This window comes from Sturnira hondurensis, unplaced genomic scaffold (assembly GCF_014824575.4).
Source record: "Sturnira hondurensis isolate 20B ecotype Veracruz unplaced genomic scaffold, ASM1482457v3 Scaffold0024651, whole genome shotgun sequence".
NCBI lineage: Eukaryota > Metazoa > Chordata > Mammalia > Chiroptera > Phyllostomidae > Sturnira > Sturnira hondurensis.
This window is the reverse complement of record NW_028097282.1, coordinates 373,201-398,591: the sequence shown is the minus strand read 5'-3', so window position 1 is coordinate 398,591 and position 25,391 is coordinate 373,201. Positions and strand designations below refer to the sequence as shown.

The 25,391-nt window shown below is 38.9% G+C and overlaps 1 protein-coding gene across 1 annotated transcript in view; it reads left to right on the top strand.

Moving 5' to 3' along the window:
* Window positions 1-25,391, top strand: part of ABCB7 (ATP binding cassette subfamily B member 7) — a 103,773-nt gene that overhangs the window by 72,316 nt on the left and 6,066 nt on the right. The window contains exons 12-14 of the mRNA XM_037038602.1: window positions 2,450-2,621; window positions 10,904-11,007; window positions 13,251-13,358. Of these exons, the coding sequence (XP_036894497.1) occupies window positions 2,450-2,621; window positions 10,904-11,007; window positions 13,251-13,358 (384 nt within the window). The remainder of the gene's footprint in view (window positions 1-2,449; window positions 2,622-10,903; window positions 11,008-13,250; window positions 13,359-25,391) is intronic.

Below are 25,391 nucleotides of genomic sequence, written 5' to 3'. Positions count from 1 at the left end.
TGACACATTCCATTCTACCCTGTCCTCCCTTTCACTGAGAATCCCAAATGTTAGTGTACATGAATCACTTGGGGAGATTATTGAAATTCCAGCTCACTTTTACATACCTCAGTTCTCATTTAAGATTGCAAGGTAGGGCCCAGATATCTGCATTTTTAAATATGCCACCTAGGTGATTCTGACACAGGCCATGTGTAGACTGTATGTTAGAAAACAGTGACCTAAACTGTATAGCAGGTGAACTGAATTCTTTTCTGTGCCTACTTAGTGCTCAGTGTCCTCATCCATATTAACTATGTGTAACTGAATTCTCACCATTTTCTTTTGACAAATAAAGCATTTTATTCATTAAGGAAGAATATATGTGGTCAATAAAGGAAAGAAATGTTCATTCTTTTTGGAGGTCTTAGCAATTTAAATTAAATCAACCATGGGATGCCATTTTTTACTTACTAGATCAGCAAGGATTTTAAAATTCCTAACATCCAGTTTGGGCAGGGCTATATAAAATGGCCACTCTGTTGTTTTGCTAGTGGTAGTATACAGCTTTCCTGATGAACAAATTGGCAATATGTATAAAGAGCCTGAAAAATACTCATACCTTTTATTTTTGATAATTTTACCCCTAGAAAGTTTTAGTCATGAAATAAACAGATATGAATAGATTTTTATATGCAAAGATATTCATTACAGCAGTATTTATACCACCAGAAGTTAGAAACAATATAAATGTCCAACAACGAGTAGCTTGTTAAATTATCATAACATCAAATGTCATACAGCCATTTGTAAATGCCATGTTTGTAAAGAATATTTAGCCCTGGCTGGCATAGCTCAGTGGATTGAGCGCAGGCCTGTGAACCAAAGAATCACGGTTCGATTCCCAGTCAGGGCACATGCCTGGGTTGCAGGCCAGTTCCCAGCAGGGGATGCATGAGGGGCAACCATACATTGATATTTCTCTCCTTCTCTCCTTCCCTTCCCCTCTACAGATAAATAAATAAAATATTTAAAAAAAGAATATTTAGTGTGAGCAAAATATCCTGAAAAAGAGGATACCAAAACAAAACATGATATCCCAGTTTTATAATATTAAATGAATATGTGTCAATAGAGAAAAAAGATAGGAGAAACATTTTGGTTAATAGTAGTTATTGCTGGCTGGTAGGATTATAGATTATTTAATTTTATTTTACCTTATTTTTTGTATTTTCAAAGTTTTTGTTAGCATTTGTTTTTGACTAGCATTTGTTAACTTTTTCTGAATATAAAATATTTTAAAATAAGTATTTTTTCTTTATAGAGCATTATGCTCATTAAGCTTAAGTACTAACACAATAAAAGAATGTTCTGTATTAGTAGTAGGAATATAAATGATTAAAATATCTGAAACTTGGGTTGATTATGATGTTAAAGAAGCCTTAATTAAGTGTCCTGGTTAATGTCAGCTAATGGATTCATTTTATTGGAGTCTTAAAGAGAAGCGGGAGATGGATGCTCTAATTGAATTAGGTTTAGTTTGCCATGTCAGAATAAGTTGAGATAGGGAATGGATATTTGCAATGAACTTTCTCCAAAAACAAAACCCACAGTCCCTAAATTCTTTGTTTTCGGTGTTTTAAGTTTAATTTAAAAGCTTCGAGAAACATATGAAGTCATATTCTACTTTGCTAGGAATTTGGGAAATGGTAATTTAAACAAAAAGCACATTTTACCCCTAAAGTAGCCACAACTAAAATTTAGTAATATCCAGGAATGCTGAGCATGTAGAGAGAGACCTGGTACCCTCATACACTGTTGGTTAGAATGCATACTTTTCAGAGCATTTTAAGGTAGTTGTGCCAAACCGTCAATGGGTAAATGTATGATTACCTTTCAACTCATCAATCTGCTTATAAGAATCCTTCCTACAGAAATACGTGGGTGCACAATGTCATATATACAGTGATATTTTAGTTCAACATTCTTTGTAGTAACAAAAATTTGGAAACGACATTGATGTCTATCCACAGAGAAATGGATAAATAAATGATATGTCCTAGTATTATACAACTGTTAAAAATAATGAAGTAGGTTTCTGTTACTGATATATACGATCTCCAGGGTATGTCAAGTGAAAAAAGCAATTTGCAAAGTAATGCATATAGTATAGCTCCATTTGTGTTAGAAAAAAGCTTGTGTTTAGGCATCTGAATGAATTGAAAAAAGATGTGAATGATACACAACAAATTGTTCATAGCGATTAGCTCTGGGAAAGGGAAATGGAATTGCAGGGATGGGGGGGTGGTAAAGGCACTTATCATGTTTTACTCGTTATGACTTTATGTCTTTACTGTTATTTTAATAATTTTTATGATGACCATAAATGTATGTGTGGGTATATATCTATATCTGTGTGTCTTATCTATCTATCTATCTATCTATCTATCTATCTATCTATCTGCTCCAGGATGCCGTCCTCTTCCATAACACCATTTACTACAACCTGTTATATGGAAACATTAATGCTTCACCTGAGGATGTGTATGCAGTGGCAAAATTAGCTGGACTCCATGATGCGATTCTTCGAATGCCTCATGGATATGACACCCAAGTAGGGGAACGAGGACTCAAGCTTTCAGGTAATCAGATTTTAAATCTGCTCACCCCCTTGGATACTCCCTTCAAGCTTTAATTTGTCTGAGCCATTTTCTAGAAAATGTAGTAGCAGAATTCAAACTTACTGCTCATCCAAATGCTTTCGACTAGGTCCCCAGTGTCCTGTCCATCACTGTAAGCAATCCAATATGTAGTGCTAGAAGTAACTGCTCTTAAGTCATGCAAGTTTTTTTTCCACGTGAAGCTGCAAGCATGTTAAATGCTTAAGAGTAAGTTATGTATATATGCTCAAGTCAGTATTAACTTATTATTCATATTCTTAATATTAAAGGAAAGCCCAGATCACTATTCACTTGGGAAAGTAGTAAGAGTAGAGAGAAGTAATTGGTGGTAAGTAGCATACCTCATCATAATTTCCTAGATTATGTTTACATTTTTTAACCTCACCCAAAGATCTGTTTTTTTAAAAAACTGATTTTAGAGAGACAGGGAGAAAGAGAGAAACATCAGTGTGAGAGAGAAATATCAATTGGTTGCCTCCTGTATGCACCCCAACCAGGGATCAAACACACAGCCTAGGCATGTGCCCCATCTGGGATTTGAACCCACAACCTTTTAATGTATGGGATGATGCTCCAACCAATTGAGCCACCTGGCCAGGGCAATATCCTAGATTATTATGTCATGTTCTCAGTACTTTAGACCTGCTCATAGTAGATATACGTAACTGCTAAATTTTTTTGTAGCTGTTTTCAATCACAGTTACATATAATATTATATTAGTTTCAGATGTACAACACAGTGGTTGGACTTCCATGTACTTTACAAAATAATCACCCCAGTAAGTCTAGTACCCATCTGACAGCATACACTTACCTGCTGTACTCTCCTTACAGCCATCTTCATTGTTACGCCCTTTTTCACTCAGCGGTCAGGGAAATTTGGGGGCTCGTACATTTCTATTTAAGTGTTTAGTTACGAGGTTGGTAAGGTTTAATGATGGCTGAATTATTTGGAGGGTCTATAAATATGTTTCTTTGTCCTCATTATTTGAATTTTAGAGTACAATGATATCTAATGCCTGAAAGTATTAATGTAATTTATGGAAACATACTACATCCTTTACAATTATTCTTCATCCTCTTTTAGTTTGAGGAGGAAGTGTATAGATTAGGGATGGGGATAAGGCAAAAAGGGAATAAAGAATAGTATGCATGAATTTTAATGAAACCTCATTCCTCCTTGTTACAACTGGCGTCATTTATTCACAACATTGATTAGGTATATACCGTGTACAATCTACTAACCCTTTGAAAGTTAAAAAGATGAAGCATGAGTTAATCTTCTCTTAAGAGATTTACGATCTATTAGAAAGTTTTGATGTAGGTTTCGAAAATGTTAAGCAAGTTTATTTTCAAGTTAAGTTGATTTGTAATAGTTATTTGGTCATTACCCAGTAGTATAAGGTGCCTCTATGATTCCAGTGCATGTTTATGCTTTAGCATTGCTTTTCATAGGAGTAGTTGTCAATTAGCTAGCCCACTCTCCCATTATTTGCCCGTTTGTCTAATTCTGGAAATTCCCAATTTGTCATGTAGTGTAGACTAGCTGCCCCAACTTCAGACTCTGACACCGATGGCTGTGTCACACTCCATGCCCCAATCATTTTTCCCTCTCAGCATGCCTTTGAAGGTAGGAATGGCTAAGGAAATTTTGCTCTTACTTAGTACCTATCACCTTACAAGCGGACATCTCAAAATGAGCAGTACATTATTTAGCATCTCTGATCATAATTCTGGTAGATATAAATATATGCTGTTCTTTAACTTCTAAAATTCTACTGAGTAAAATTGGAACTGGGTTGGTTTCCTTTTGAACTTTGGGACACATGTCAAAAACCTTTTGGTGGTAAAACCACAGCGCAATATATAGATGATGTACTATAGAATTGTATACTTGAAACCTATATACTTTTGTTAACCAGTGTCACCCCACTAATATTGATTAAAAATCTCAAAAACAGAACTAATCCTTCCTCTGAGTGTCTACTTATTTTTTTTTAATTTTTATTTTATCTTTAGAAGGGAAGGGAAGGACAGGAGAGAAATATCAATGTATGGTTGCTTCTGGCGCATCCCCTGCTGGGAACTGGCCCCTGCTGGGAACTGGCCTGCAACCCAGGCATGTGCCCTGACTGGGAATCGAACCGCGATCATCTGGTTCGCAGGCCTGTGCTCAATCCACCGAGCCATACCAGCCAGGGCAAACTTATTTTTTTTAATGTTTTATTTATTTTTTAGAGCAGGGAAAGGAGGGAGAAAAAACATCAATGTGTAGTTGCCTCTCATACTCCCCCTAATGGGGACTTAGCCTACAACACAGGCATGTGCCAGTAGGTAGACTGGGAATTGAACCAGCAACCCTTTAGTTCACAGGCCAGTGCTCAATCCACTGAGCCACACAAGCCAGGACTGAGTCTCTCCTTTTTTCAGAAGCTTTCTGTTGCTGCGTTGTTAGGTAGATAAGCAGATAGTTCTGTCATGGTGCCTGCTTTGATAGGAGGCTTTGGTCTTATGAAATGGGGAGGAATGTGGATAGTATGAATATAATCTTAGTCATTAATATTACATATAAGGAACCCCCTTTTCAAGTTGAAAATAATTGCAGAACAAATAAAAGTAGAAAGTACTTGGTTCAGATTTCCGCCAAGATGGAGGCATAGGTGGAAACACTGTGCCTTCTCCCACAACCAAGTTTGGATACAACAAAAGTTTTGGTGAACTACCACACACCCAGAGGCCAGAAAACCGAATTATACGGAAGTCCGACAGCTACGAACCGTTCAACGAGGACGGTAAGAGGTGGAGCCAGCAGCAGAGCTGGGTCAGGCAGGGCAGACCTAGGAGCGCAGGCAGCCCAGAACTAGTCGGGGTGCGGAACAGACTGACCAAGGTCGCACATTCGCGCGCAGTGAGACGGACCACACAGGCCCCAGGGGGCAAACCCAGTGGTGGAGGGCTGACAGCGGTGACACACCCGCGTGCCGAGGAGCGGGGCGCGTGGCCCTGGTGACGGTGGTGGCTGCGGTGCTGGTGGGGGTCGCTGCGGCGGCAGCGGGCGCTGGAGAGAAGCCATTGTCCCTCTTTGACCCCGCCCCCACATACGACTTCACAACCCAGCGACTGAGTTGCCCTGCTCTGGTGAAAACCTAGGGCTCCGTTCCTGCTACTTAACAGGCACAAATAGCCCAAAGGATGGCTCAAGAAGAACTCAAAGTCCCAGAGCCAATAACTCTAAGCGACCAACAGATTGCCAGGCTCTCAGAAGCCCAGTTTAAAATACTATTTATTAGGATGCTCACAGAATTGGTAGAGTACAGTCACAAATTAGAGAAACATATGAAGGCTAAACTAATTGAAATGAAGGGAGATGTCCAGGAAACCAATAGTGATGGAAAGGAAACTGGGACTCAAATCAATGGAATGGACCAGAAGGAAGAACGAAACAAACGACCAGAAAGGAATGAAGAAATGAGAATTCAAAAAAATGAGGAGAGGCTTAGAAACCTCCAGGACATCTTTAAACGTTCCAACATCCGGATTATAGGGGTACCAGAAGGGGGAAGGAAACAGCCACGAGTGGAAAACTTATTTGAACAAATAATAAAGGAGAACTTCCCCAGTCTGGCAAAGGAAATAGACTTCCAGGAAGTCCAGGAAGCTCAGAGAGTGCCAAAGAAGTTGGACCCAAGGAGGAACACACCAAGGCACATCATAATTACATTAGCCAAGACTAAAATGAAGGAGAGAATCCTAGAAGCATCAAGGGATAAGGGGACAGTCACCTACAAAGGAGTACCCATCAGACTGTCAGCGGATTTCTCAAAAGAGACCTTGCAGGCAAGAAGGGGCTGGAAAGAAGTATTCCAAGTCATGAAATCCAAAGACCTACAGGCAAGATTGCTTTATCCAGCAAAACTTTCATTTAGAATGGAAGGACAGATAAAGTGCTTCTCAGATAAGGTCAAGTTCAAGGAGTTCATCATCACCAAGCCCTTATTATATGAAATGCTAAAGGGACTTATATAAGAAAGAGATGATGAAAAATATGAACAGTGAAAGGACAGCAAACGCACAGTTATTAACAACCACACCTAAAACAAAAGCAAACCAAGAGGACAGCTAGATCAGGAGTGGAACCATAGAAATGAAGAACACATGGAGGGTTAGAAACAGGGGGGTGGGAGGAGGAGAAGGGGGGAGAAGGCACAGAAAATAGCATAGATGGTAGGTAGAAAATAGATAGGGGGGAGGGTGAGAATAGTGGGGGAAATATAGAACCTAAAGAACTTGAGACACGTGGTTATAAACTAAGGGGGGGAGAAGGGTGGGGGAGGGAGTGTGCAGGTAGAGGGGAATGAAGGGGGGGAATAGAACAACTGTAATGGTATAATCAATAAAATATATTAAAAAAAAAAGAAAGTACTTGGTTCAGATAATCAAAAAGTGGAACTTGTTTCCTGAAGAGGTTACTGAAGTAAAAAATAGGTTTTCAGACATTAATAAATTAATGGATAATGGACAAAAAAGAAGTGAAAATGGGTATATCCAGCAAAACCCCATTTTTTACATAATCAGACCTCGAAGATATTTTGGGTTTTGTTCCAGAGCCCTACAATAAAGTGAAATAACAAAACAAAGAGAGTCACATGATTTTTTTTTGGTTTTCTGGTACATATAAATGTTAAGTTTACATTACCCTATAATCTGTTAAGTACACAATAGAATTATGTCTTAAACCAATATAATACATTAATTTTAAAATATTTTATTGCTAAAAATACTAACAATCATCTGATCCTTGACATCTGATCCTTCAGTTACTCATAATTGTTTTGCTGATGGAGGGTCTTGCCACGTTGTTAATGGCTGCTGACTGATCAATGCTGGTAGTTTCTGAAGTTTGGGGGTGGCTAAATAAGATAACAGTGAAGCTTGCCTCATCACTTGACTTTTCCTTTCACAGACCGTTTTTTTCTGTAGCATGTGATGCTGTTTAATAACATTTTGCCCACAGTAGAGCTCATTTCAAGTTGGAGTCAGTCCTCTCAGAGCTGCTGCTGCTTCATCAACTAAGTTTATGAAATATTCTAAATTCTTTGTTGTCACTTCAGCAGTATTCACAGTATCTTCACCGGGGGGAAATTCCGTCTGAAGAAACCACTTTTCTTTGCTCATTCATAAGAAGTAACTCCCCATCCATTACAGGTTTATTATGAGATTGCGGCAATTCAGTCACATCCTCAGCCTCCTCTTCTAATTCTAGTTGTCATGTTATTTCCATCACACCTGCAGTCACTTCCTCTACTGAAGGTTTGACAGCCCCCTCAAAATCATCCATGAGCATTGGCATCAACTTCTTACAAATTCCTGTTAATGCTGATGTTTTGACCCCTTCCCATAAATCACGAATGTTCTTAACGACCTCTGGAATGGTGAATCCTTTCTATAAGGTTTCCAATGGACTTTGCTCAGGTCCATAAGAGGGATCGCTGCCTATGGCAGCTATATTAAGACTTGAAAGTCAAAATTACTCCTTGATCCATGCACTGCAGAATGGATTTTGTGTTAACAGGCATGAGAACAACATTGATCTCACTGTACATCTTCATCAGAGCGCTTGGGTGACCAGGTGCATTGTCAATGAGCAGTATTTTTGAAAGGAATCTTTTCTTCTGAGGAATAGGTTCAACAGTGGGCTTAAAATACTCAGTAAACCACGTTGTAAACAAATGTGCTATCATCCAAGTTTTGTTGTTTCATTTATCGAGCACAGGCAGGGTAATTTAGCGTAATTCTCAAGGGCCCTAGGATATTCAGAAAGGTAAGTGAGCACTGGTTTCAACCTAAAAGCAACAGCTACATTAACAAGTCAGCCTGTCCTTTGAAGCTCTGAAGCCAGGCACTGCCGGCACTGACTTCTCCTCTCAAGCTATGAAAGCCCTAGATGGCATCTTCTCCAATAGAAGGAAAGCCATTTTGTGTGCATTGCAAATCTGTTGTTTAGCGGAGCCACCTTTATTAATAATCTTACTTAGACCTGGGTAACTTGCTGCCGCTTCTACATCAGCACCTGCTGCTTCACTGTGCACTTCTATGTTATGGAGACTGGTTCCTTTCTTAAACTTCATGAACCAGCCTCTGGTAGATTCAGACTTTTCTTCCTCCCCTCTCAGCCTTCACAGAATTGAAGAGAGTTAGGGCCTTGCTCTAGATTAGACTTTACCTTAAGGGAATGGTGTGGCTGGTTTGATTTTCTCTCCAGACCACTAAAATGTTCTTCATCTTAGCAATAAGGCTGTTTCACTTTTTACCATTTGTGTGTTGACTGGAGTAGCACTTTAAATTTCCTTCAAGAACTTTCCCTGTTCATTCACAACTTGGCTAACTGTTTGGCACAAGAGGCCTGGCTTTCAGCCTGTCTCAGCTTTCAACACCTGACTGAGCCGAATTAGTGCTAGCTTTTCATTTAAAGTAAGAGATGTGTGAGTACTTCTTTCTCTTGAACACTTGGAGGCCATTATAAGGTTATTTCTTTTTTATTTTAATTGTTGTTCAAGTACAGTTTTCTGTCTTTTACTCCCATCCCACCCCCCTCCCCCATTATAAGATTATTAACTGGCCTAATGTCATGTTGTTGTGTCTCGGGGAGTTCCAAGGAGAAGGAGAGAAATGGAATGAATGGTCAGTTGGTAGAGCAGTCAGAACAAACATAACATTTTCTGACTAAGTTCATTATCTGATATGGGCGTGGTTCATGGTACTCCAAAACAATTATAGTAGTAACATTAAAGATCCCTGATCAGAGGTCACCACAACAAATATAATAATTATAATAATGATAATGAAAAAGTTAGAAATATTGTGAGAATTACCAAAATGTGACACAGAGATACAAAGTGAACAAATGCTTTTGGAAAAATGGCACCAGTTGACTTGGTTGAAGTGTGGTTGTCACAAATTTTCAATTTGTAAAAAAAAAAACTGCAGCATATGTGAAATGCAGTAAAGCAAAGTGCAATAACACAAGTGTGCCTGTACTTCCAACCATAGTTCTGTGTGAGACTGATCATGACCTTAGACCTACGGGAGTCCCAGTGAAGAGATTAATGTTGCTTCATTTTCACTGGAGCATATTGAGAAATAAATGTATGCTTGCACCTTGTGATAGGAAGAGCATTGGACTGTGAGTCCATTAGATCTAGTCTAGATTCTACCAGAGCCTCCTCTGTGACCTTTTAAGTGACTAAGCAAGTCACTTAACTTTTCTGGGCCTCTGTTTTCTTTCTGGTAAAGTAAGTTTTTATTTTTTCATTAAATTTATCCAGGTGAAATTTGTTAATAAAATTATATAGGATTTAAGCATACAGTTATATGATATATTACTTGTATATTGCATTTTGTTTACCACCCAAAGCCCTTTCTGTTCCAACATTCTGATGTGCTGGAGGCCCAGTAGCCAATAGCTAAGGTGAAATAAGAGGTATCTAGTACATACCCTTAACTTTCAAGAGTGCTGTGAAAATGACTAAAAATCCTTGAGCTTCCTGGCTGAATAGTACTTAAAAATTTTTTTTTATTGATTTTATTTTAGAGAGGGTAAGGGAGGGAGAAAGAGAGGAAGAGATACATCAGTGTGTGGTTGCCTCTCAAGCGCCCCCTACTGGGGACCTGGCCCACAACTTAGGCATGTGCCCTGACTGGGAATCAAACTGGTGATCCTTTGGTTTGCAGTTTAGCGCTCAGTCTACTGAGCCACACCAGCCAGGTAAGAATGGTAATTTTTAATGTTAAGAGATAAACTTAGATATTCATAGTTTTATGTGTGCAGGATTTCAGGCATCAGATATTGAATTTGTTCTTGGCTTTGTTAATTTTCTATTAGTGAAAATTTTTTATCTGAGTGCTATTCTTTGGAAAGTAATATAAAGTACATATAAAATAATATGTAATGAGCATATTTCTAGTGAAAGGAATATTGTGGAATCAAAGTTATTACCTCCCCTCTTCATTGTTTACCTGCCATGAACTCAGAGTCCAGAATTACATTTATGTTCTAGGGAATGTATTTTGTCAAAGGATGTCATATATAAACTTAGATTCTTACAGCTGAGTGAAACGAACAGTGGTCAGGAGTAGAGATAAATGTTCAAGGTATTAGTTGGTGGTTATATTCAATGGAAATACTAGAAACATAAAACATGTCTTTGTGTTATTCCTCCTTAAACTAACTTTTTTATTACCAGGGGGAGAAAAGCAAAGAGTAGCAATTGCAAGAGCCATTTTGAAGGACCCTCCAGTCATTCTCTATGACGAAGCCACTTCATCATTAGACTCAATCACTGAAGAGGTAAATGATTGGGAAAATACAAAGTTCTTCAATTATCTATGCTTACTTTTTCTCCTTGGAAATTTCAGTAAAATGGCTACATTCTTTTGTATTTTGAGTGAACTGACGTAGGAGGTACTATGGAGCAAAATATCTAGCCCTTTTTTCCCCAGATACCAAGTTTTGATAGTAAGAATGCCGGCTACCATTGAACAATTGCATTGTTAAGTCCATTTTCAAACATGTCTTCTTTGGGAACTGTGTGGCAGTTTATGCTCTTGTATTATCCTTGCATTTTGCAAAGCTGTAGGAATTCTCTAATGTGCTGACAAAGGAAGAAGGTTTTAGTTTCTCTGCTATTGCCACTTAATACTAATTAAAACAAATCATGTCAATGACTGTTATATAGTATACACCAGGCAACCTTTCACTTATCACAGAACAACTTACTGAGGTGCAAAAGAGGTGCACCCCGCCTGCAGTGCTGATACCAATTTATGTTCATTTCACAAGTATTGTGACATACCAAGATGGTGTGACACTGATGTCATGGCATTACCTGTCAACTACATTAGACTTCTTAACAACATCCTTGAATTAAATACAGAAGTCTTAACTGCGACGATAATTTCATGAATGAACGCCCTTAGTCTACCATTAAAGATAGCCAGATGTTATTTGTCAGTTGCTTCCATTCACTTATATCTTACTTGAATACATAGTTAAAACTTAATGTTGAAGGTTAGGCCTAATTTCAGTTTTTCAGCATGTATGACATAATATTTGCATATAGAGTTAAGACACTGGGCTCATTATTTGATATGCCATGTGTTTAAAACAGTTTAATTTCTGAGTGAATTGTTTGACATAAGAATTTGTTAAATTTAAGGAGAATCTTAAGCAGGACCAGACCCTACTCCTAGGCAGAGTAGGAATTTGTTTATAAGAACTTTATACTTAAACATGTGTCATCCACATTTATCAAAACTTAACAGTCATTATTTGAGACACTTAGGTTTATTATCTCACAGAGCATAGTGCATTAAGAGGTAGCTGAGACACCCCCTTCTCCCCTGTCAAGGGAATGAGTTACAGTAGATTCGGTAAATCTCTATGGTCCTTTTTAAGGTCCAGGGAGTTTAATTTCTTGATGGTTAGGAAGTAGAATCCCCAAAAACATCACAATATTTCTTAGAATTGGTACTGCACTTTCTTTTCAGCATGCAATAGTAAAATATAAGGTCTTCTTCTCCTGGGTAACCATGTACTCTTGATAATTTTATTTCTTTAATGAATATGATATTTAGAAATATCTGTAAGAAGCCATTTGGTATATTCACATCTTCCACTTGGCTGTTTGCAACTAGCTAGCTGTACTAGGACCCACGTTTCCAAATATAGTTTGAATCTATACACAAGTCCCTAATACTCTACAGGCAGTAAACAAAAATGTATTTTCCAGAATGCATTAGGAAGACAAAATGCTTTTGAAAAACAAGTTTTTTTAAAGATTTTATTTATTTATCTTTAGAGGGGAAGGGAAGGAGAGAAGGAGAGAAATATCAATGTATGGTTGCCTCTTGTGCGTCCCCTACTGGGAACCGGGAACTGGCCTGCAACCCAGGCATGTGCCCTGACTGGGAATTGAACTGCAATCCTGTGGTTCACAGGCCCGCGCTCAAATCACTGAGCTACACCAGCCAGGACTGAAAAAGAAGTTTTCTTTAAAAAAAACAGGAAAAACAAAAAGAAGTTCTTCAAGTTAGGCATACACAATTGTCTTTGTCATTCTTTCTGTCCTCTGAATTTGAACTAAGGAAAAGCAAATGCTCCTGTACCCTTTGACTCTCCTATTTTTTCTTCTCGAGTCCTCATTTCAGTTTTGCCCTCCTTGGCCAGGTAAGCATCATACCTGGCTGTGCTCCTAATGTCACTGGATTCATCACTGTGGTTTGTTTCTTTTTAAGTATAGAAAATATCCACCTTCTTTTAGACTGTGTAATAGAAAGAAATGTTGCCTATCTTAAAGGTGATTTTTTTCTATGATGATGTGGTCATATTTGGTTTTTGTTTTTAGTTGATTTTCTCCTCTTCTTAGTTATTGTTAGTTTAGGTCACATATTTGGCAGTGGTATAAGGTTTATATAATGTGAACTTTGTTGGCATTTAATATGTCCCTTTAAGGAATGTGTGAGGATTTTAATTTACATTTACCTAATATATAGACCTTTTCTCCCCTTCCACTCTTGTTGCCCAACTTGCAGATTATTCTGGGTGCCATGAGGGATGCAGTCAAACACAGAACTTCCATTTTCATTGCGCACAGGTTGTCAACAGTGGTTGATGCAGATGAAATCATTGTCTTGGACCAGGTAAGAGATTGAACTTTAAAGTTTAGTATTTTAACAACATTGGGAACTGTAACAGACACAAGCGAATTAAATATTTTTTGGAAAGGAATATACAGAATGTGTGTTCTTTGAATGAGATTGAATTTTGATAGGCTTCTGCTTTTGCTTCCTTTTGATAATAAATAATGTATGTCACATCCAAGAAGGAATAAACTGTATTAACTCACTCATTATTAAAGTATTAAAAGCAAAAGTAGATCAGGAAATCATTAAATCTTCATATGATAGAAGCAGGTTTTAAAGGATGTATGTATTGTAAGATAATTTTACTTCATTCATTTTTCCTACATAGAGAATCTTTGCTCAGAGTTTTTACTGTACTTTATATTTTCCTAATATCTGTGCATAATCTATATATAAAATAAAATATCACAAAGTAAACTGGTCATTTTAAAACATGGCCATTTTATCTTTTTCCTCATGGGGAAAGTAACAAAATGGACAACACACTTTCTCTCTTCTGAGGGAATTATTATAAAAGTGTACTTTCTTTTTTTTAACATTTTATTTATTTTTAGAGAGAGGAGGAACGGGGAGAGAGAGAGGGAGAGAAACATCAATGTGTCGTTACTTCTCCCATACCCCACACTGGGGACCTGGCTCACAACCCAGGCATGTGCCCTGAGTGGGAATTGAACCAGCAGCCCTTCAGTTTGCAGGCCGACACTCAATCTACTGAGCCACACCAGCCAGGGCTAAAAGTGTACTTTCTAAATGTTCTAAACAAGTCAGGGTACCACAGTTGTGATTGTTAGATTTGAAAAATATAATACATTTTCTCTTCTTGTTTCTGTAAGGACTTATTCCCACCCCCTAGTACTTGAGACGTCTAACATTGTTCGGTTTTTCACCTCCCATCGGCCTTTTATATGATGATTATCTTTCCCTTCTAATAAATAAACCTTCAATTCTTTATCATTTCAAAAGCTTGAAGACTGGGAATTAAGGGAGGAAAAAAATTCTCATATACTTTGTATATTAATTTATTGAGAGAATTTTTCACACCACTAAAATTTTTTATAGAATATTCAGTTCTGTGGTGTATATATTATTTCCTTTATAATTTACCTAGGTACTGGAGACCCTAGGTCTTTTTATTTATTTGTTCATCACAGCTTGCATTCATTAGAAAATAAAATGGGTTTTCCCCTAATATGACTGTACCAGAATGTTTTATGGGAAATTGTGTGAATATGCTTTATTATCTCATTGATGTTCAAGAATCTGAAAGAAAGTCTGCTATTTTGTGCTTTTTACTAAACTTTCCAATACAATGGAGTCCTTTCTTATAAGTATAAAATGTTAGAAGTATTTTAGCAGTCATGTGCTTACCTGCCTCATGCCATGAGGCTCGCAGTATATATAGTTATATCACAACATTGCCGCTTGGAGTTTGGATTATAATTGGAACTAATTTATTAATGATTATGGCACCTGTATCTAAAACCTCTTTGGGTTTATAATTTGATGGTTTTGTAATTGTTTCATTACGAAGATCAGAGATTTTTATTTTCTAGTGAAACTAATGTGATTTCATTTGCCTCGTCAGCAGTCTCTTGTAGTATTAGTGTTGAGTCTACTTAAGAGATATCATCCCCAAGGCCCTTCTTCATCCCCCACAGCCTGGTGATTACCATTCCCCAGCCTTGGCAAGAGGCTAGATTTTTTGCTTATTAGGAAATTGAGTCAGAGAAGCTCTGGACACATGAAAGTTACCAGGAAAATTAACCAAGAGGGGGGAGATTAACTAACTGGAAATCAAAAGATACCAAAAACAAGATTGCAGGCCCTCTTCAGCCACTGGGTCCAAGAACCTTGGAAACCATTGGTTTATTTCGATTATCATTACTCCTTCCCTCATCATCAGATAATTGGAGGATTCTTTTCTGAAAAAAATACTAGCCCTAGATAAAAAAAGTTTTTGAATTTGGGGAGCCTGACAAAATGACCAGGTACCCATGTGGTCATTCTACAGTGAAACCCAGCTGTTGAAAAGTCCACTCCTCTTCTGGCCAAGATGGAGGCATAGGTGGAAACACTGTGCCTCCTCGCACAACCAAGTTTAGAGACAACAAAGTTTTAGAAACAAAAATGCAACGAAAACAGACAGAAAATTGAACTGTATGGAAGACCGACAACAATGAACCATTCAGCCAGACTGGTAAGAGGGGTGGAGTCAATGGCTGGTGAGCAGGGTCGGGCAGGAAAAAGTGGCCAGACCCACCCAGGCGTGCAGGTGGTGGTTGGCAGATCCCAGGCCTGGAGTGGCAACAGGAAGACCCAGTTAGGGCACAAGGCGGCTGTGGTCCGTGGTCACACATTTGCATGCAGATAAACAAGGCAAAAGAGGGAGCATTGAGACAGACCATGCAAACCAGGGCCCCAGCAGCGGGAATTAAAGTCTAAAAGCACCAATTGGAAAAACTTTCAGGGGTTGAGGTGCAGGGAGAGGCTCCTAGACTCACAGAGAGTTCGTTGGAGAGACCCACAGGGTCCTAGAGGGTGCACAAGTCCACACATCCGGGAACAAGCACCAGAAGGAGCCAATTTGCTTGCAGGAAGCAGCAGAGGGGACCGAAATCTGAGAGAGAGCAGAACAAACGCCATTGCCCCTCTCTAACCTTGCCCCCACATACAGCGTCACAATCCAGCGTCACAATCCCGCCCTGGTGAACAACCTAAGGCTCCGCCCCTCGTACATAACAGGCGCGAAGAGGACAAAACATTATGGCTAAAGAAGAACTCAAAGCCCCAGAGCTGATACTTCTAAGCGACCAAGAGATAACCAACCTATCAGATGCACAGTTCAAAAATACTGGTGATCAGGATGCTCACAGAATTGGTTGATTTTAGTCACAAATTAGAGGAACAAATGAAGACTAAACTAAGTGAAATGAAGGCAAATGCAAATGCATAGGAAACCAATAGTGATGGGAAGGAAACTGGGACTCAAATCAAGGGAGTGGACCAGAAGGAAGAAAGAAATGACCAAAAAGAAAAGAATGAAGAAACAAGAACTCAAAGAAATGAGGAGAGGCTTAGGAACCTCCAGGACATCGTTAAACATCCCAACATCCGAATTATAGGGGTACCAGAAGGAGAAGAGGAACAGCCATGAGTGGAAAATGTATTTGAACAAATAATAAAGGAGAACTTCCCCAACCTGGCAAAGGAAATAGACTTCCAGGAAGTCCAGGAAGCTCACAGAGTCCCAAAGAAGTTGGACCCAAGAAGGAACACACCAAGGCACATCATAATTACATTAGCCAAGATTAAAATGAAGGAGAGAATTCTAGAGGCAGCAAGAGATAAAGGGACAGTCACCTACAAAGGGGTTCCCATCAGACTGTCAGCTGATTTCTCAAAAGAGACCTTACAGGCAAGAAGGGGCTGGAAAGAAGTATTCCAAGTCATGAAATCCAAAGACCTACATCCAAGATTGCTCTATCCAGCAAAGCTTTCATTTAGAATGGAAGGGCAGATAAAGTGCTTCTCAGATCAGATCAAATTCAAGGAGTTCATCATCACCAAGCCCTTATTATATGAAATGTTAAAGGGAATTATCTAAGAAAAAGAAGATAAAAATATGAAGAGTGAAAGGACAGCAAACTCACAGTTATTAATAATCACACCTAAAAACAAAAGCAAACTAAGAGGACAGCTAGATCAGGAGCAGAACCATAGAAACGAGATCACATGGAGGGTTAGCAACAGGGTAGTGGGAGGAGGAGAAGGCAGGAGAAGGTACAGAGAATAAGTAGCATAGATGGTAGGTAGAAAATAGACAGAGGGAAGGGCAAGAATAGTAGAGGAAATAAAGAGTCTAAAGAACTTGTGACACATGGACATAAACTAAAGAGGGGGAATGGTGGGGGAGGGGTGTGCAGGGTGGAGGGGAATGAAGGGGGGAAATGGGACAACCATAACAGCATAATCAATAAAAATATATATATATAAAAAGAAAAGTCCACTCCTGTGCATAAAGATTCCAGTCATCTTTAAAAATGCACAATTATTTTTTAAAATTTATTTATCTTTAGAGGGGAAGGGAAGGAGAGAGGAAGAGAAATATCAATGTATGGTTACCTCTCGTGTCCCCTGATGGGAACTGGCCTGCAACCCAGGCATGTGCCCTGACTGGCAATCGAACTGCGATCCTGTGGTTCGCAGGCCCGCGCTCAGTCCACTGAGCTACACCAGCCAGGTCTTAATGCACAATTCTTAAATGTCAGTGGATATTAAGGGAAGACCTCCAAAACAAACAAACAAAAGAATGCAGTAGAAAATGTAGACAGTGCAGTGAGCATAAGAAAACTTAAAAATTTAATTACTGTTGGAGGTCATGGAAAATATAGCATTGTAAAATAACGAAAAATTCTGTTAAAATAAGTAAGGGAGTGTTCTGTGGGGCAAGTTTCAGGATATGTTGTTAATTGAAAGAGAAGAAGATGCAAAAAAGTAGATGGTGTGTTACTTTTTGCAGGAAGGATGCGGGGAAGAACAAATGTATGTTTACTTATTCCTGAAAAGAGAAACTTGTGGAGGATAAACTGGAAACTAAAGAAACTGGCTACCTACAGGGTGGGGAGAGAAAGGGAAAGAAGAGATAGGAGAGAGAACAAGACTTTCCTGATTATACTTTTGATATTATTTTTACATTTGAACCATGCTAATGTTTTCATATATTCAAAGTTTAAAACTCAACAAGGATGGGGAAAAACAAAAACCGAATACAGTCAGAAAGAAATGAAAATAATTGCATAAGCAGGAAGTGGATCTAGGGTGGCAGCATAGGAATACAGTGAGCTCACCCTCTCCCTCGGACACACTGGTGTACACCGATGTTTACAGCAGTTCCTCCCGAGACAACCGAAGGCCAATTAAACAGCTTTTGCACAAGAAATGAGACAGACACCACACAGAGAAGATTGGGGAATGGTGAGACTGCTCTAGGAGCTAAGGAAACGCTCCAGGATAGGAGGAATCTTTGAGTGCCATTGTTTCCCTCTCCCTCCACTTGGATAATGCAGGTGGGAACTCTATCCATGTGCTCTGATGGACCTACAAGGCCACCTTAGTGCATTCCTGGCCACCTTACCCAGAGATGGCTCCAACAGTAACAACAGAGTGCTTTCATGTGCATACTCAGCCCTACCCTTGACTTGGAGCTTGATTCAGTGGGTCCAACAGGGTACTGCAGTAGTCACATTGGGACACTGCTTCATATGCCCACAGGGCTGTCCTGTCATGACTCCAGTCAGTGGGCTAGAATAAAAGGGAGCTACCACACATGTGTGCACACCAGACTGCCCTGCCCCTAACCTGCTCTTGGCCAGGCTGAAATTCTAGTGCCACACACATCTGGCCCAACTTGAACCAGCCTACCAAAATCAACCTGCACCCAGTCTACACAGAGTCCACTTCTACAGAAGACCACTTTTTCAAGATTGGGAGGGATACCTATTTCACTTATATTATAGGAACAAACAGAGAAAGTCAAACAAAGTAAGACAGAGTGCTATGCTCCAAATGAAGGAACAAGAATAAAACCAAGAAAAAAAATCTTTTTAAAAATATATTTTATTGATTATGCCATTACAGTTGTTCTATTCCCCCTTCACTCCCCTCCACCCTGCACGCCCCTCCTCCACCTTTCCCCCCTTTCGTTCATGTCCATGTGTCATGGGTTCTTTAGATTCTGCATTTCCCATAGTATTCCTGCCCTCCCCCTGTCTATTTTCTACCTACCATCTATGCTACTTATTCTCTGCCCCTTCTCCCCCCTTCTCCTCCTCCCACTCCCTTGTTGCTAACCCTCCATGTGTTCTTCATTTCTATGGTTCTGCTCCTGATCTAGCTGTCTTCTTGGTTTGCTTTTGTTTTAGGTGTGATTGTTATTAACTGTGAGATTGCTCTCCTTTCACTGTTCATATTTTTATCTTCTTTTTCTTAGATAAGTCCCTTTAACATTTCATATAATAAGGGCTTGGTGATGATGAACTCCTTGAACTTGACCTTATCTGAGAAGCACTTTAGCTGCCCTTCCATTCTAAATGAAAGCTTTGCTGGATAGAGCAATCTTAGATGTAGGTCTTTGGATTTCATGACTTGGAATACTTCTTTCCAGCCCCTTCTTGCCTGTAAGGTCTCTTTTGAGAAATCCGCTGACAGTCTGATGGGAACTCCTTTGTAGGTGACTGTCCCCTTATCTCTTGCTGCTTCTAGGATTCTGTCCTTCATTTTAGTCTTGGCTAATGTAATTATGATGTGCCTTGGTGTGTTCCTTCTTGGGTCCAACTTCTTTGGGACTCTGTGAGCTTCCTGGACTTCCTGGAAGTCTATTTCCTTTGCCAGGTTGGGGAAGTTCTCCTTTATTATTTGTTCAAATACGTTTTCCACTCATGGCTGTTCCTCTTCTCCTTCTGGTACCCCTATAATTCGGATGTTGGGATGTTTAACGATGTCCTGGAGGTTCCTAAGCCTCTCCTCATTTCTTTGAGTTCTTGTTTCTTCATTCTTTTCTTTTTGGTCATTTCTTTCTTCCTTCTGGTCCACTCCCTTGATTTGAGTCCCAGTTTTCTTCCCATTACTATTGGTTTCCTGTGCATTTCCCTTCATTTCAATCAGTTTAGCCTCCATATGTTCCTCTAATTTGTGACTAAAATCAACCAATTCTGTGAGCATCCTGATCACCAGTATTTTGAACTGTGTATCTGAAAGGTTGGCTATTTCTTGGTCACTTAGAATTATAGGCTCTGGGGCTTTGAGCTATTCTTGAGCCATAATGCTTGGTCTGCTCACACCTGTTATGTTTGAGGGGCGGAGCCTTAGGTGTTCACCAGGGCGGGGCGACCCAGTTGCTGGATTGTGACACTGTATGTGGGGGCGGGGTCAGAGAAGGAAAAAAAAATTGGCGCTTTGCTCCGCTCCGCTCTCTCTCAGATCTCTGTCCCCTCTGCGGCTTCTCACAAGCAAATTGGGCCCCTCTGGTGCTGGTTCCCAGGTGTGTGGGCCCGTGTACTCTCCAGGACCCTGTGGGTCTCTCCAACAAACTCTGTGAGCCTGGGAGCCTCTCCTGGCCCCTTGACCCCGAGAAAGTCTTTCCAGTAGGTGCTTTCAGGCTCTAATTCCCACTGCTGGGGCCCTAGCCTGAGCAGTCTGTCTCACTGTTCTCTCCTTCACTTGGTTTATCTGCGTGCGAATGTGTGACCGCAGTCAGCCAGCTGCCCTGTGCCCTCACTTGGTCCGCCCATGGCCACCGCACACTTGGGATCCACCAACCACCTCTGCCTTCGCTCCTGGGTCGGTAGGACCAATCTTTCCAGTCCGTCCCCGCTCCTCCACTGCCTCCGCCTCTCTTACCCATCTGGCTGAGTGGTTCATTGTTGTCGGACTTCCTTACAGTTCAGTTTTCACTGTTTTGGCTGCGTTTTGTTTCTAAAACTTAGCTGTCTTTAAATTTAGTTGTGGGAGGGGGCACAGTGTTTCCACCTATGCCTCCATCTTGGCTGGAAGTTCCAAGAAAAAAAATCTTAATGAAATGGAGATAAGTAATTTCTTTATAAAGAGTTCAAAGAAATGGCTGTAAGGGTGTACAACACACTTGAGAATACAGTAGAGAAACTCAGAACTTCAGCAGAGAGTTAGAAAATATAAGAAAGAACCAGTCAGAGATACAGAATATAGTAACTGAAATGAAAAATACACTACAGAGGATTGACAACAGATTTAATACAAAAGGATAGATTAGTCACCTGGAGACAGAATAGTGAAATCACCCAATCAAAATAGCAAAAAGAAAAATAATTTTCAAAAATAAGGATAGTATAAGGGACCTTTGTGACAACATAAAGCACACTAACATTTGTATTATAGGGATACCAGGAGAAGAGAGAAAAAGGAGGAGAGAGTATATTTGAAGAAATAATGGCTGAAAAAAGTCCCAATCTGGTGAAGGAAACATATTCAGGTCCCAGAAGCACAAAGAGTTCCAAACAAGATGATCCCAAAGAGGCCCACACCAAGACATTTTGTAATTAAAATGGCAGAATTTAAGGATAAAGAGATGGTCTTGAAGGTAGCAGGAGAAAACAAGTCACATACAAGGGAAACCCCAAAAGTCTGTCAGCTGATTCCTCAGCACTAACTTTACAGGCCAGAAGGGAATGTCAGGGAATGGTTAAAGTGCTGAAAGAAAGGAACTTACAACCTAGAAATACTATACCTAGCAAAATTATTGTTTATAATGGAAGGAGAGAGAGTTTTCCAGGGAGGCAAAAACAAAGGAGTTCATCACCACTAAACTGGCTTTACAAGTAATCTTAAAAGGTTTTTATTCAGAAAAGGTCATAACCTGAAATAAGAAACTATAAGAAAGAAAAAATCTGACAGGTAAAAGCAAATAGAGAATTAGCAGTGAATTAGCTTTAAAAGCTAATATGAAGGTTAAAGACAAAAGTAGCAAATTAACTGTAACTACAAAAAATAATTAGGATACATAAAACAAAAAGATATACAATATATCAAAAACATAAGTGCTGGAGTGGGGAATAAAAGGCTGGTGCTTTTAGGATGTGTTTGAACTTAAATGCATATCAGCTTAAAATAGACTGTATAAATATAGATATAGCTGGGATGAATGAATATATATATTCATTCATATTTGTGAATGATTTATCGTATTACATGTTGATACCCAAAATATATAAGGATCTCATCCAACTCCATAACAAAAATAACCCAGTCAAAATGGTCAGTGGACATAAGACATTTCTCCAAAGAAGGCATAGAGATGGCCAACAGACATGTGAAAACATGCTCAACATCACTAATCATTAAGGAAATGTAAATTAAAACCACAATGAGAAATCACCTCACACCTCTCAGAATGGGTATTATCAAAAAGTCAACCATTAACAAGTGTCAGCAATGACATGGAGAAAAGGGAATCCATGCACTGTTGGTGGGATTATAAATTGGTGCATCCATTATGGAAAACAGTATCAAGATTTCTCAAAAAAATTAAAATAGAACTATTATATGAACCAGCAATTCCACTTCTGTGTGTTTATCCAAGGAAAACAGATATACTAATTTGATAAAATATATGCATCCATATATTCATTTGGCATTATTTACAGTAGCCAAAATATGGATGCAACCTAGGTGTCCATTAAAGATGAGTGAATAAATATGTGATGTGTGTGTGTGTATACACGCATATATACACAACTGAATACCACTCAGCAGTAGAAAAAGAATGAAATCTTGCTATTTGCAACAACATGATGGACCTAGAGGCTATCATGTTAAGTAACATAAGTCAGAGAAATACAAACACTGTATGAGTTCACTTATGTATGAAATCTGAAAAAGTAAAACAAATAAAAAACAATGCAAAGCAAAAACTCAGAAGCAGAACAAATGATAGTTGCCCACTGAAAAGGTATTAAAATAAAACAAAGTGCATAACACACTGTAACATAACCATGCAGTACAAAAATTAGAATTAATTTTTGATTATATTATTCTGATTATTTACTCTAGTGGAATATATGGACATAAGTAACTCAAAATATGATAGTAGTCATTTTGAAATTTTAATGTATATTACAAGACTGAGTACATGAGTAAATATATTAATGTTTGGAAACAGGTCTCACTTGAGAGGAGAAAGATACAAATTCAGAATGGGAGAAAAAGAGGCGGACCCTTGTGATACTATATTGGGAAAGAATTATTAATATGAATTTGTGATTTAAAAAATTCCCTTACTCTATTTACTAAAATGGCCTAGAAGCAGTGAAATGCAGTAGCAGTGAATAATACTAGCAAATAGGTCTTGGGCACTAAGTACTATTTCTTATCAAAAGGAATCAAGACTCCTTAGAGAAATGAATGGCTGATTCTATCTTTGAGGCAGTGAAAATAATGGAGATATATAACAAGGACACAGGAACCATGTTGAATGAGCTCCCACTGGCCAAATGTAGGATAGTTTGAACATCAAAAAGAATAATGATACTAATAAATTACCATATAATAAATAAAAACTAATGTATAGTTCCATAATAATACTTTAAATAAAAGTATCATGGGGAAAGGGAAAGGTGTTTTTTAAGAAGAATGCTAACTAATACATGTTGAAAAGGCGATAAATTTAGAAAAATTACATTTTCCAACAACCGTTGTAATAACTGATTTAGGTGAAGATCATCATTGGTTGCTAAAACCGTACGGTGAAAAAAATATTGGGGAATAGATTATTCACACAGTTTTAAAATGTAACCTACAGATTAATTATTAATTACAAAGAGAATGCCTTTAAAGTAGAGATCTGCTAGACATAACCTTAACCAAGTGATTAAACAATTTTATTAATGGTGGAGCAAATTGACACCATTTACCTCCTGAGATAATTCACAGAGGACACCATCACCTGTACTGTATTTCTACCAAAAATATTTACTTTGGATCTAATAATCAAGAACTGTTAGACAAATACAATCTAAAGGGCATTCTTTAAATAAACAAGCCTGGATATTTTAGAGATGTCAGTGTCATATACATACCTGCAAAGACTAAGATGATTATAAATCCAATGTGTGGATCCTGATTAAATTCTGGCTGAAAAAAATATATGTATATAAAGAACATTGTTGAACTTCCAGTCAAGATGGAGGCATAGGTAAACACAGCTCACCTCATTGCAGAAACACAGAAAATTGTGTGTTTTTTTACAACTAAAAATTACAACTAAATTATGAAACAGCTATCACCCAGAATTGTCAGAAAATTGAGCTGTATGGAAACCAAGGAATTGAAGGAATCACATTCATCCACATGGGTGGGAGGGGGAAAAGCAGAATAGGTGGTCCCACACCCATGTGTGGTGGATAAAAATCAGGAAGGCTTCAAGAGTGAGGGATCTCACCCCACACCAGACCACCCAACCCAGGGTTCCAGTGCCAGGAATTTAAGTTCCCATAACTTCTGGCTGTAAAAACCAGTGGGGGTTAGGGCAGCAAAAGAAACTTCAGGATTCTCAGTAGTCTTCTCTTAAAGGGCCCACAGTGGTCTTAGGACTTATGAATACTCACTCTCTCTGGGCTCCAGTAGCCACACAGCAACTGAAAGTGCATCAGTGGCACACAGGGAGAAACAAGTATCTGGCATCAGGTGAGTGCCATGGGGCAGCTTCCTCCTGGAAAAAAAACCTCCAGAGTCCAGGCAGCAACATTGTTCCTTCTGAGCCCTCCCCAACACAGAGCCACAGAGCAGCAACACCATATCTGAGATTCCACCAACCTGGTTCATATGGGTTGACCCACCCTGATGATTACCTAAGGCTCCACCCCATCCAATGTACCAGTGCCCTTCTCTACAATAGGCTACTGTACTAAGACAGGGAGTCAAAGCATCTTTACCTAAAATGTGGAAACATACACAGAAAGGCTGCCAAAATGAGGAAACAAGGCCAAATGACCCAAGTGAAAGAACAGAATAAAATCTAGGAAAAGAACTAAACAAAATGGAGATGAACAATCAAATGCAGGGTTGAAAACACTGGTTATAAGGATGCTCAAGGAACTTACTGGGTACTTCAACAGCATAAAAAAGACCCATGCAGAAATGAAGGTTACAATAAGTGAAATAAAGAAAAATTTACAGGGAATCAACAGTGGAATGATGAGGTTGAGAATCAAATCAATGATTTGGAACGTGAAGAAAAAAATCAATCAGGACAATAAGAAACATCAAAAGAAACTAGAATAGGCTAAGGAGCCTCTGGGACAATGTCAAACGTACCAACATTTGAATCATAGGGGTGCTGGAAGGAGAAGAGAAAGAGCAAGAAATTGAAAATGTATTTGAAAAATGATTAAAGAAAACTTCCCTAATTTGGTGAAGGAAATAGACATACAAGTCCAGGAAGCACAGACAGTCCTAAACAAGATGGATCCAATGAGGACCACACAAAGACACAGCATAATT